Source organism: Xyrauchen texanus, chromosome 5 (assembly GCF_025860055.1).
Source record: "Xyrauchen texanus isolate HMW12.3.18 chromosome 5, RBS_HiC_50CHRs, whole genome shotgun sequence".
Lineage (NCBI taxonomy): Eukaryota > Metazoa > Chordata > Actinopteri > Cypriniformes > Catostomidae > Xyrauchen > Xyrauchen texanus.
The window spans coordinates 558,755-571,723 of NC_068280.1; the positions used below are offsets into that span (position 1 = coordinate 558,755).

At 39.4% G+C, this 12,969-nt stretch overlaps 1 protein-coding gene across 2 annotated transcripts; it reads right to left on the reverse strand.

Annotated features, from left to right (window-relative positions):
• Window positions 1–3,973: 3,973 nt before the first annotated feature.
• LOC127643400 (NACHT, LRR and PYD domains-containing protein 3-like) lies at window positions 3,974–12,604 on the reverse strand. Of its 2 annotated transcripts, none has more exons than XM_052126095.1 (11): window positions 12,550–12,604; window positions 11,504–11,737; window positions 11,060–11,116; window positions 9,047–10,979; window positions 8,282–8,536; window positions 7,711–7,884; window positions 7,429–7,596; window positions 7,176–7,340; window positions 6,862–7,035; window positions 5,293–5,339; window positions 3,974–5,211 (listed from the first exon to the last, which is right to left on the reverse strand). In XM_052126095.1, exons 2-11 carry the CDS (start codon window positions 11,655–11,657, stop codon window positions 4,589–4,591), a joined length of 3,750 nt encoding a protein of 1,249 aa, XP_051982055.1. In that variant the 5' UTR covers window positions 11,658–11,737; window positions 12,550–12,604; the 3' UTR covers window positions 3,974–4,588. The 2 variants fall into 2 exon arrangements, with proteins under 2 accessions (XP_051982055.1, XP_051982056.1); XM_052126096.1 differs by lacking the exon at window positions 12,550–12,604 and adding an exon at window positions 12,213–12,523.
• Window positions 12,605–12,969: the final 365 nt, after the last annotated feature.

The following is a 12,969-nucleotide window of genomic DNA, read 5'->3' on the forward strand; positions in this document are numbered from 1 at the left end:
GGCATAAAACAGTTTCAATATTATTCGTTCTCCAGTCCTTTTGTTTTGTTGGACAAGAAAAACTTCACCCCATGTGACAATTTAGTTTTTTGACCAATGAAAATATGTATCACTTAACAATTGACACATGTAGCTGCAATTGAGAGCCTCATATCTGTAGGAATGAAACATTTAGGGCCTTAAAAATTCTGATGCAAAAATAAAAGCTTATTCTGAACCAGAATCTAAAAGGATATTAAGATATCTTCACGACTTCTGGAGTTGTAGCCCCTCCCCCCCCCTCCCCCTTTGACTCATTCCAGGGGGTGCTAAAGTAAACAGATTTTAGTAATAGATCTGCCTATCTCTGTGTAAAAAATAAAATAATGACGCTGACACATTTCTTATTTTTTTTACCTGTAGTTTCGCTCCAGTATCGAATGTGAAAATTGTAAATTTGGCGCCACTACAAAATAATGGATTATTCTGTAAATATTCATCCATGGCTTTTAATATTTTGGCCTCATCATTTGTTTTCCTTAAGACATTAAATCAGAAGTGCTACTGTGTGTGGCCGCTATCTCTCCCCACTGGATGGTCTCGAGTGCTTGGGTCGCCAGCAGCCGAGGCAGCTTTTGTGGAGGGGTCATGTTCTCACTGTGAGAGCATGCCCATGAGAATGTTCCGGTCACAGCTCTCTTCCTTCTTTGTAAAGCCGAGAGCCACCGCGACTGCTTCCCAACCCAGTCCGTCCTAGGTTGAAACTCAGATGGTGGGGTCGGCGAGCACCACGGACGATGTGGATATGGGAGCGTTTCTGCCTGCTCAGTCCCCGCGGTCCTCCCACCCTCCAGCACGCTTGTTCTGCCTGGTAGAGTTCACAAGCAATGCAGTCAGACCGCCTCAGGGTGGATTTAATGTCTCGTTTGGGGCTCGTGACGAGGATGAGTTATCAGTCGCAGCATCGGAGGGTGGGCTTCTGCTTTTGGAAGCGGACGGATCTTCTGAGCTCCCACCCTCGGGCGGTATAGCTCATAATGAGGGACACTCCTGGACACTCGCGAGGGGCGCCACTCTAACAGACATATGCAGAGCAGCGAGTTGGGCTACATCCAATACTTTTGCTAGGTCCTACAACCTGCGCATAGAGCCGGTCTTGACCTGAGTGTTACGGGGTAACGACCGGTAGGCCGGGTAGCCGGTCGGGTGTATCGCTCCCATTTGCGCCTTTCCCCTTTCAAGGTGATAATGTGCTCTATCTTGTCCAAAACAGTTCCCCACAACTGGTGAACACTGGATGCCTCTTTAATTTCTTAAAGAGCACTACTTGCTGGCAAACCCAGGCCCATACAGGTATGCCCCTTTTCAAGTGAGCCTGCATACTTGGCTCAGTGCTCTATACGTGGTGATTCCCACTCTGTAATCCCCTATGATGTGTTTCCACTGTCAAGGGAAAAACACAGGGTTCACCTGGAACAGACTTTGCTCTGCCTCGGCCACTGTTGCCACAGGATGTGGTCTCCATAGTGCTCTCTCTCCAGGAGAGGGAAGAGCACTTCCCCGGCACTATTCTAGCAAGTGCTTGGTGGGAAATTGCTTAAAACAGAAAATCAGTAAAGGCCACCGCCTGTAGCCTCCTCGGATAAGTACCTCCTCCCACCCTTAACAGAACCAGGGTGATGCCTTGCCTAACTCGCTGGAAGGTCATGACGTGGTCGAGCACTCGCTGTGAGGCACACAGCAGCTTGCCCATGTCCGCTCCTCCGTGCATCGTGACACGGCTCAATGCCTGCGAAGTTTCGTATAGGAACCCCTAGTGTCATTATATCGACACAATGTTGAGTGAGTGACAGACAGTCTTGGTTACTGATGTAACCTCTGTTCCCTGATGGAGGGAACGAGATGTTGTTTCCCTCCTGTCACGGCGCTGAACCGACCACTGACTTGGCGGGACTCTCTCTTGGCTCAGCACAAATCTGAATGAGTGGTGCACGCCATCTCCTTTATACCCGTATGTCTGTGGTGGAGAGCGGCATGCAAATTCCACTTGCCAATTTTCACTGGCCTTTTCTGAATAAAGCAAAAGATGATTGGGGCTCTCAAGGGTGAACCCCTAGTGTCACTACATCGATACAATGTCTCATTCCCTCCATCAGGGAACAGTGGTTACATCAGTAACCAAGAAGTTCCTGGGTAGTAAGTGTTATTCTCTAATTGCTTATGCCTCAAAAGTATAGAAAATCACTATTATTCCCCACAAACTTAGCTTTTGTGACCAGGACAGTGATATTTTTAAATTTACCTATAGTGCGAATGTAGAAAAAAACAACACATGAATCCAAATTAACATGTATTTATACTAAAGTTATACAAAAATGACTACAAAAGATTTAGAAGTGAGTTGTTTTTCGAGATATATGATTATGCTGTAAATCACAAAAGAAACCCACTAGATCTTTGCCTTACCTCCACAGAATTATTGATTCCTTTTCTGGATGCAAAGTCAATTGGTCTAAATACAAAGTTTTGGCTCTGACAGGGAACTGCCCAGCAACTTCTTTTCAGCCAGGTGCCTTCCATTGGCCCAAACAGGGCATTAAGTATTTGGGTATTTTATTCCCAGCAAATTTGTGTGATTTAGTTAGTTAATTTTGACCCTTTTAATAAATAGTTTTTCAAGCGATGTGGACAGGTGGGCTTCATTACATTTATAATTTTAAATTAATTGTATTCCAAAACTATCTGCTACAATTTCTCCCTGTAGATGTCCCCCTCTCTTATTTCAAGCAATTTGATATCATAGTGAAGTCCTTCATTTGGAATGGCAAGTGTCCCAGATTACAATAAACTGCATAGGCTGATTGATAAAGGTGGGCTAGATCTACCCAAGATTTAGTTTTATTATTATGCATTCGGTCTCAGATATTTGGCTCATTGGTCACTTCCACCTGAGAGAGCTCCTCCCTGGTTTTGTATTGAACAGGAAGTTCTTGCCCCAATTTCACCATTGCAAAGCCTTTCTATCAAACTAACCGGAGAAGTTAAGTTACACCCCGTTATCTCACATTTACACTCAAAAGTGTCCAGAGTGTTTAATTCTGACATTTATTTAAATGTTGCCTCGAGCAGATGGCTGAACCCAAAATTATGTGTTAATAATTCCCCTTTCTGCTGGACAGAGTGGATTGTGAGGGGGGTTACTACACTCGGTGACCTATAGGAGACTGGAGTGTTGAGATCTTCTGAGAATATGGTTCAACGTTTTGGGATTCCCAGATCTCAGTTCTTCAGGTATTTACAGCTGCTCCACCTGCTCTGTATTATTTTTGGGAGTAGCATACACCCCCCTAAAGCAGCAGATACTCTGGGAGAGGTGATTACTGCTTTTGAATTATCAGGGAGTAACACACTGATGCTTCATGACCTTTTCCAGAGTCTGGGGGCGGAGCTTCAACTTCTCAAGAGATTATGTGAGAAAGATTTAAACTTGGAATTGGAGGAGGGGGTGTGGGATAGGATTCTTAAAAACATCAGGTCTGTATCTGGAGATTCAAGGGTGCGCCTGATGCAATTCAAGATTTTACATCGATTCTATTGGACCCCCTCTAGATTGTATAGAATTGGTCTTAAAGACACGCCCACCTGCTGGCGATGCCAATCAGAAGATGGAGACGCAACCATGTTTTTGGGGGTGTGTTAAGATCCAAGAATTTTGGTGTTTGGAGTTTTATGTGTGATGTATTGGGCACTCAAACTTCATTTTGGCCCAGACTCTGCATTTTAGGCGATGGGGCGGTCATAAATATAGAGAATAAGCACATAGAAAATTGGGTCCTAACCAGCATCATGATTGCCAGACAAATAGTTTTAAGGGGATGGAAGATTTTTTTTGTCTATAATCATGTGTGACCACTGTGGTGTTGTAGGGGGTCAGTTGGGGAGGGGGGATAGTGGGGGTAAAGTATTGATTCTGTTTGTATATGTTTTGCTTTTCTTTGTTTAATATATGAATCAATAGTCAGTCAGTCGTTTTTTTGGAGACTGGTTTGTAGGTCTAATTCATGCGAGTATTACATGACTCAGGCCTCGTTACATGTAAGGTGATTTTTCTAGGATTAAATAACAGCATGGGAGAAAAGTTTGCTGTAAAAAAAAAAAGTGAGATATTTAATATAAAATAGCCAAAATATACAGCGCATAATTGCAACCATAACAGATACATTTCAGTACTGAGAGTTAATGACACTGGAAATGAGACTAAAGCTGCATTCAAATGTGATGCTACATGTAAAAAAACAAAACACCAGGTCATTTTAAGAAAGTTACATTAAATGCCAATAAAATGAATTTGAGGTTACATTGCTCTAAATAATCTGATTTTCAGCAAGAAAAAATGCATTTGATCATGCTAAAATGAATCGACTGAATGCCAAGAATTAAGACATTTTCCTCTAAGGCATGTTTCTCTCTTAATTCATTATTTTAATTAATCATGTGATTTTCAAGTGTGGTGATTTGGATTCAGCAGCTCTTCAGTTTTCAGCACTGCTGTTCTACTGGGTCCAATTTACCACACTTGTGGTAAAATAACTGAATTGTGGTATATTAACTACTTAAATAACTGAATTATACTGTAAGGGTATTCAAGTGCATCCATAATAGTTGATGCCATCATTATCTGTGTCTGTATAACAGAACTTGGCACTAGTGTGTGTATGATCACAGACGGAGGGCGAGTTTCCACATCATCCACATTGAACTGGAAGAAGGGAGACACTGGCTCAGTGAATGAAGTGTGAAATGTGAAAAGATGACTTGAGCCATGAGAGAAGATGCTGTAGAATGAGAGAGTTCCTTCTCCACAGTCCAGAAGCACTCCTATTGTCTTGGTATTAGGCATTTTACCGACTGAGATGGATTGTGAAACAAACTTGTTCGATTGATATGCACAGTATATGTCTTTGGTGCAGACAAGTATAAGACTCTTTCTGGTAAAACTTAAGAATGGTTGTTTGAATTTCACCCCAATAGTTACCATACCATTCCAGTCAACCTGCCAGTAAAAACGACCTTCTGAAAACTTTTCATGGCAGGATGCTTCAATCCAGGAGGCTGGTTTCTCATCTTCATCAAAGAATGGGAAGTAGATCTTCGGTAATCTAACCACTCCTTTACTGTCTGGAGACAGAGTCAGATCAGGGTGTGTGTCCCATAGGTTGAGCTCTTGGTAGTCTGCAACATAAAACACACAAAATCATGCACAATGAAGCCAAGCAATGCGTTAAATGTTATAATGAGCAGATAATTCCTCACATTTCCAAAAACCTCGTCTTATTCGAGAAGGTCCATCATGATCCAGTCTGAAGAAAAGAGAGATTTACACAATGAGATGAGACAGATCACAAGAAATTATTCCAAATGGTCTCTTGGAAAAATAAGAATTGCAACACTATTTCACCAATAACACATCTGTTAATTTCCATGAGGTAGATTTTCTTGGTCGTATCTCCCAGATGGAGGTTTTACAAAAAGGGATTTAAAAGCCATAAGCAGACATATTTCAAATATTGTACATCCATAAAATATTTCAGCCAATTTTTAAGATTTATGCATTTCAAAAGTTTAAAAAAAAAAATCAGTCAAACTGAATTGGGTACTCTATAAAAGTTGTATTCATTAAATCTTAAAAATAGACTGAAATATTTTGCAAACAGCAATAATCAGGTTCAAGCATATTTTGTTGTAGCATCTTTTACATTGGAAATTTATCAAATTTGGCATATGACCTCAGAATAAGTGGTAGACGATATGATCAAAATCTTATATCATGACACAAATCATTTTAAATCACGATATAGTAAAAAATAAATAAATCAGAAAATAAATAAAAATGGGTTAATATATTAAATAACCATATTTTTGGTTAATCCGTTCAGTGAATTAAATACTTCCAAATACTTCCTCTTGTATAATTTTCTCTTTATTTTGAACTTGACAACAGTCCAAGTAAAAAATAAAAATGACGTAGTTTTAAATCATTCTTACCATAATGCTAAATTTCACATAATGCCACATTTCAGACTGACATGTTGTTGACCAATATATTATTATTATTATTATTATAAACATTCCTCAAGAAACTCAAGATCTTTCCAAAGTAATGAAACAAAGAAAATAATGCACAAGTAATAAAGCATAATGAAAATAAACACTTCTGGCAGAAAATAAATATAAACACAAAAATAATTATGACCAAATTATTACGGAGTGCATCTTTTGGCTTTCATAAAAAATGTTGCAGGCTTCATTTTGAGGCATTAAACAGATTGCTTGTTTTACGAGTGATTATCATTGTGCAACACAATTTGCAATTGACTATGGTTCAAAAGATTTGCTGACTCATTTATGCAAAAAAGTGTTACATTTTTTTTTTAGCTCTGTTCACCTTTAAGTCTTCCTGTTGTGTTGAGCTGTAACAACAACACTTTCTCAGCAATTGCTTTGTACTCTCAACTTGGTGTCATTTAGCCTTGTGAATTGTGTGGTGCAGTGGATAAACCTTTAGATTGAGGTTAAAAAGGTTGGGTGTTCGAATGCCACCTCAACTAGTCTTACCATTGTGCCCCTGTTTTAATGGAGCTCTTTGCATTGTGCTTCGTGAATGTTAGGCTTGGCCTTGATCATTGCTGCTTACAGCTATATTATTGTTTGTAGTTTGAAAACAATCAAAACAATTGACACATGTGAGTTTGAAAATGCACAGAAAAGTGTTTATGAAGCTTCATGAACAAATTATGTTTGAAATCATAAAAAGAGGCCAAACATGACATGTATTTTTGCAATAATGGAAATATTGGGGTGAATAGCATTTTAGAACTTTACTTTAGAATCTCCAGACTGCAGTTTGGATCGTTGAGTCTCTCATAAAGCAGTTTGACTCCTAATACTCCTGGGTGATTGTAGCTGAAGTCCAGTTCTATCAGGTGTGAAGGGTTGGAACTCAGAGCTGAAGCCACATAACAACAGCCATCCTCTGTCACCCTACAGCCAGATAGACTACAAACCAGACAGTGATGCCGTGATATCATACTATGAACATTACATTTTAAATTAACAAAACATTTTAAAAAAATAATTAAACAAAACAAGTACTGTAGCTATTATTAATTACTAAAATCAATGTTTTGTTTTCTTACCCCAGACGTTTGATAATAGAATTTTGCAAACCAGCAGAGAGCAGCTTCACTCCTGAATCTTGCAAGTCATTGTTACTCAGGTCCAGCTCTCTTAGGACAGAGAAAGAGCTCAATGCCACTGCCAGATAAAGACATGAGGTTCCTGAGAGTGCACATTCTCTGAGACTGAAAATGATGAAAGGACGTGAAGTGAGCAGATGGAGAAAGAGACAAAATGATTATTTGCCATGATCCTCTTTTTACTCACAACTACCTAAGGATGTTCAGCTGACAGTGAGGACTCATCAGTCCAGCAGAGAGCAGCTTCACTCCTTGATCTCCTAACAAGCTTTTCGTCAGATCCAGCTTGGTCAGAAACGAGTCTTTTAGAGCTGAAGCCAACATTTTGCAAGAATCCATACTAACCTGGCAGCCAGATAGGCTGAAAAAGGACAAAAACATATCTATTATTAATACTCCTTCAAGGTTTTTAGAACTGTTGTAAACATTTTTGTTAAATCCATCTGTAACTTAAGCTTGAATGAAACAACTTCACCTGAATTTCATCAGCTCACAACTAGGACACAAGATCCCCTGACAGACTCTTTCAACTGCAACTGGAGTGAAGTTATTGTAGCCGAGATTGAGCTCCATCAGTCTCGATTCAGACAGCTCAAGGGCCAAAGCCAGAACATCAGCACAATCATCTTTGAGACTGCATGCAAAGAGTCTGAAAAGAAAAAGTTACAGAAGAAATCATCTTTATTTTTACTTCTCCAGAATTTATATTTTTGGTTAAGAAATTAAGGGAGAAAGTTTACCCCAAAATGAAATCTCTGTCATAATTTACTGAAATTCATGACTTTTCGATCCGTTTATGACATAAACTTTTCTATGGCTAACAAAATTAATATGAACTACTTTTATAAAAACTTATTTATGGCTTTTTTATTTTAGCTTGACAGCCCATGATCACTGGACATATGGAAAACAGCAGCATGAACATTCTGGTTCACATCTCCTATTGTGTTCCACGGAAGAAAGTCATACAGGTTTGGAGCAACATAAGGGTGAGTAAATTATGACAGAATTTTTATTTTTAGTTGCATCATCCCTTGAAGTGCTACCTCAAGGTATGGGGTTGAATGTGAGGGCCCAACAGAGCAGCACGCAGAAGAAAAGCTCCTGTTTTCTCCAGGTTAGTGTGACTGAAGTCCACAGTCTGCAGTCTGCAAAAGGAACTCCCCAGTCCAGGGATGAGAGGTGATAGGTCTTTCAGACCCTGCCAGCTGACCTCCAGTTCTTGCAAGACTGAGTTAGATGTTAGAAGCGCAGAGGCTATTGTCTCATAGCAATTCTTATTAAGAATGCACGCTGATAATCTGTAAATTTAAAAAGCGATAGCATAACTTTCTGGATTTTGTACATAAGAAAACATTTTGAACATGTGATTTAAATGATCCCATCAACTACAATCTTAATCGAACAACAAATGTGACTACAAATGTAAAAGTAACTCTTTTATAAAGTAGATGGCCAAAAGTATGTGGACACTCCCTTATTACCAGGGAGTGTTGTTTAAGCTATGATAAAACTGTAGGTTCCCAAAGCTACCAGCTACTCATAACTTAATAAACTATAACTAATAAATTTGCATTGTTATCAAAAATCTGCTTTGTCATTTTGGCGTGTGGAGTGTAGATTGATTTAAAAAAAATTAAGATTTAAAAAGATCTTAAAAAGATGTTAATGATCCTTTAAATGCACAACAAGCACACGTGTATGGTTTATGAATGTCCACATACTTTTGTCCAGGTAGTGTATGTCGGTTATCAAGAGAAATTGAGAAAACAACCCAAAAGTCTATACTACTCACAGTGAACTGTACTTACTTGGCTTTTCTGCAGTTGTTCACAGCTGGTACTAGCCTCAATCGACCCTCATCTGACGTGTTGTATTTGCTAAGGTCTAGCTCATCCAGAACCTCCTCTGACATCTGTATTATGTAGGCCAGAGCGGAGCACTGCCCCACTGTCAGCTTCTGTCTCATTTGTCGCTCAGAGTTGTGAAAACTTTGAATCTCCTCTATCATGGACTGATCGCCCAGCTCCAACAGACAGAAAAGAAGGTTTATGCATCGCTCTGCAGGTGGAGCACTCCGGTTGTCGTCGTCTCTGAGCTTGGTCTTGATGTAGAGAATTGTCTTTTGAATATCATCCAGAACACTGTTCTCTGTCAGTTGAAAGCACCTCAGCAACATCTGACAATGGTCAGAGGAGAGACCAAGAAGGAACCGCAGAAAAAGATCCAGATGTCCACGTGGGCTCTTCAATGCTAAATCGATGGCGCATTTCTGGAAGTCATGCAAGGTTTCTTCCTCTTTTACAGAAGCTCTCCTTGGGTTGACAGTTGCATAGCCATCATTCTCGTGATCAGAATCAGAATGAGGATTGTATTCATCATCACTGTAATCATAATAAACAGCCAATCTTCTAGCTGCTTTCTTTTGGAGGGGCTCAAGTGGATTGTTTTTCTTCATAACAAATGAGCAGAACACGTACAGAGCTGCAAGATACTCTTGAAAGCTGAGGTGCACAAAGCTGTATTTGCTCACTGGAAACATCGGATCTTCCTCTTTGAGTATATGTGTGCAAATCCCTGGCCACTCTGACGTCTCATTCACATCAATGCCAAACTTTCTCAGCTCCTCCTCAGAAAACACAAGAGCACCCTCCTTCAGCTTTTCAAAAGCAAGATTGCCGAGTTTAAGAACAAGCTCTACATCTGAGTCGGACAGTTTCCGTGTATCTATTTGTCTGATTCCAAAATATTTTCTCTTGTTTTCATTGATCTGGATAAGAAGGAAGCGGGTGTACATTTCAGTCAGAGAAGAGGAGATTTGTTCATTTCCGTTTTTCAGCATTTTCTCCAAAACTATTGCTGTTATCCAGCAGAAGACTGGTATGTGGCACATAATGTGGAGGCTTCTTGCTTTTCTAATGTGTGAGATGATTCTGCTGGCTTGATGCTCATCACTGATTCTCTTCCTGAAATATTCCTCCTTCTGAGGGTCAGTGAAACCACGTATTTCTGTCACACGATGCAGGAAATCTGGTGGAATCTTGTCTTCAGCAGCTGGTCGAGAGGTGACCCACAACAGAGCAGATGGAAGAAGAGTTCCTTTTATGAGATTGATGATCAGGTCCTCCACCTTTGCTATTTTAGTCACATCAGAGACCCTTCTTTCTTTGTCAAAATACATGTTGAGCTGACTTTCATCCAGACCATCAAATATAAATACAACTTTACCTTTCTCATAAATCTCCACACTTTCCATCTTTTTTAAATCATGGTGGAAGACCAGCAGAAGTTTGTGAAGACTGTACTGCTCATCTTTAATCAAGTTCAGCTCTCGAAATGGAAGCACAAACATGAAATCTACATCCTGATTGGCTTTTCCCTCGGCCCAGTCAAGAATAAACTTCTGCACAGAGACTGTTTTCCCAATTCCAGCGATGCCTTTAGTAAGAACAGTCTTTATTTGGTCTTTTCTCTTCTCCTCACATCCTGCTTCAGGTTTAAAGATGTCATTGCAGTTGATTGGAGTGTCTTTGTGCAGTTGTGTCTTCATCGCAGTATCAATCTGCCAAACCTCATGTTCTTCATTCACCCCATCCCTCTCTCCTTCTATGATGTAAAGTTCTGTGTAAATCCTGTTCAAGAGAGTCTGGTTTCCCCGTTTCGCAAGTCCTTCGAAGATTCTCTGAAACTTCCCCTTCAAACTGAATTTCAGTATCTCACTGAGTTGCTGGATGTTGCTTTGTACTGAAAAACATAAATAAATAAAGGGTTATATGGGTATGACCTAACTCAGGAGAACAGACTAATTTAACAAAAATACTAACCGGCATTAGTAGCCTTATCCTCAGATGAATCTGTACATTGGGCTTGCTTGTTGTTTTCTGGTAAGACACAAACGCAAGTAGGTTAGATGTCTAAACACTAGATTGAAATCACACAGTGAGTTGAGTGGATAAAGTGAAGTTTAGTGTCATTCTAGTCATTCACACTAGTGGAGCAAGATGGCATTTCTCCATGATAGAACCTACTGCCCACCCTAATGGTCAAAATGCCTCTCCATGCCAAAAATACATAAATGTGATGTTTAGCAGATGTTAATTCAAATTCGATGCTTTCCACATTAAACGCTCTTAAACAGACGTCTTGGAGATGTTCGTGTGCTATCTGGGTGGTAGCCACTCCTGTTTTGCATGCTAGATTATCTTTAGGAACGTTATGTGCTTGTTTTTCTAGAGAATAAAATTAAGACAACACCAAAAACTCCTCACCTGAAGCGTGCACATGTGTTGCAATGTTGAAGTTCACTGATCCTATCACATGGCAACCAATTACTTGAGGTACGTTGGCGATGCCTCCACTGTAGGCAACTATGGATGACTGGTGAGATACAGGATCACACAGCCGGTCAGGATGATCAGCCATAATGCAGTTGTGAGTCTAGTTTCAGCCTCAGATTTTGAGACAGAATTACGTGGTTTCTCTTTCAGTCGTCATTGCAGCACCTGGAGGAGTTTAAGAGAACACTGTCTGCATTGATACTTATAGCTATAAAAAATACAGAGAGGAAACAGCCCATTATAGCACACGTACATCACCCAGACGTCTATTTGATTTACGCTGATTTGTTTTACGTTGTTTGCTCAAATACGTCAGTAAGACATTCATCAGATGTCTTTGAGATGTTTAGGATTTAGAATGTTTGTAAATCTGATCTTTTTAAGATGTTTAGCAGAATGTTAATAAGATTGGGATGCTTTCCAATCAAATCAATCAAATAAGATTATAAGTTTAAGAGTGTTATTAATAAGACATTTTGGAGATGTACGTGTACTATCTGGATATACAGTATATTTAAGAAACATATCTGCAATAATACAGCCTATAATTTATTTGAAATTGTCTAGCTTATATACACAATATGTTAATAAATTAATAGTTATTAACTAGTTAACCCCAAAATTAAAAAAAAATATTTACTATGACTTTTCTTCTGTGGGAAAGAAAAAATAAAACATACATAAAGATTATTCATATTCTCTTTTACTAACTATGTAATAATATATATGACAGCCATTAAAACTAAAGACTAAAATTCGGAATAGTGCAAATAACTTCAGCACCCGGAAGAGTCACACACTGTTACATCTGTTTTTGTTTTTTTCTTCTTATTTCTCCTCCTATACTGAAAATCCCGACACGTTTAATCATATTTATGATTAAAGTTAGGAAAACAACCAGACAAAACGAAAGTTTTACTTTGTGACCATTGTAAGCTACTTTCACTTTATCCTGACAGACTCTCTCTTTCTCTTACCTTGAAACTGGAGACCACACCTAGAGATCCTCTAAGCGAGATCACCACCTCCGCGGCTCTATCATAAAAGTGCGTAACGGTCAACTACCGTGTTACGTCAGTAAGTCACCATTTGCGGACACTATACAAACGAATGGGGAGACCCGTAAACTGACACCTACCTGTCGCAAAATTGTCAGTGACACTTTGAAAACAGCAGTTTTATCGTTGTAAACTCCACACATACTTCATTCGATTAGTTAAATCCAAAAGTATTGTTTAATGTAAAACATGTTAAAGATGAGCCGAAAGGCGGCCGGTTCTTAAGTGATGAGCCGTTTCCTCACAAAAGCAGTTTATTCAGCGCACTGAAGCATCTTCTCCATAGACATCCATTCAGCGGTCTATTGTCTCCTCGCCTGTGTACCAGACTAATATGTC

Excerpts from the sequence above, each read along its gene's own strand:
- LOC127643400 (XM_052126095.1), bottom strand. The coding sequence starts at position 11,657 with ATGGCTGATCATCCTGACCGGCTGTGTGATCCTGTATCTCACCAGTCA. Across the intron at positions 8,537-9,046 it reads AACAACTGCAGAAAAGCCAA|ATTATCAGCGTGCATTCTTA; the intron begins GTAAGTACAGTT and ends TTAAATTTACAG. Across the intron at positions 7,341-7,428 it reads TGTCAGCTGAACATCCTTAG|TCTCAGAGAATGTGCACTCT; the intron begins GTAGTTGTGAGT and ends CATCATTTTCAG.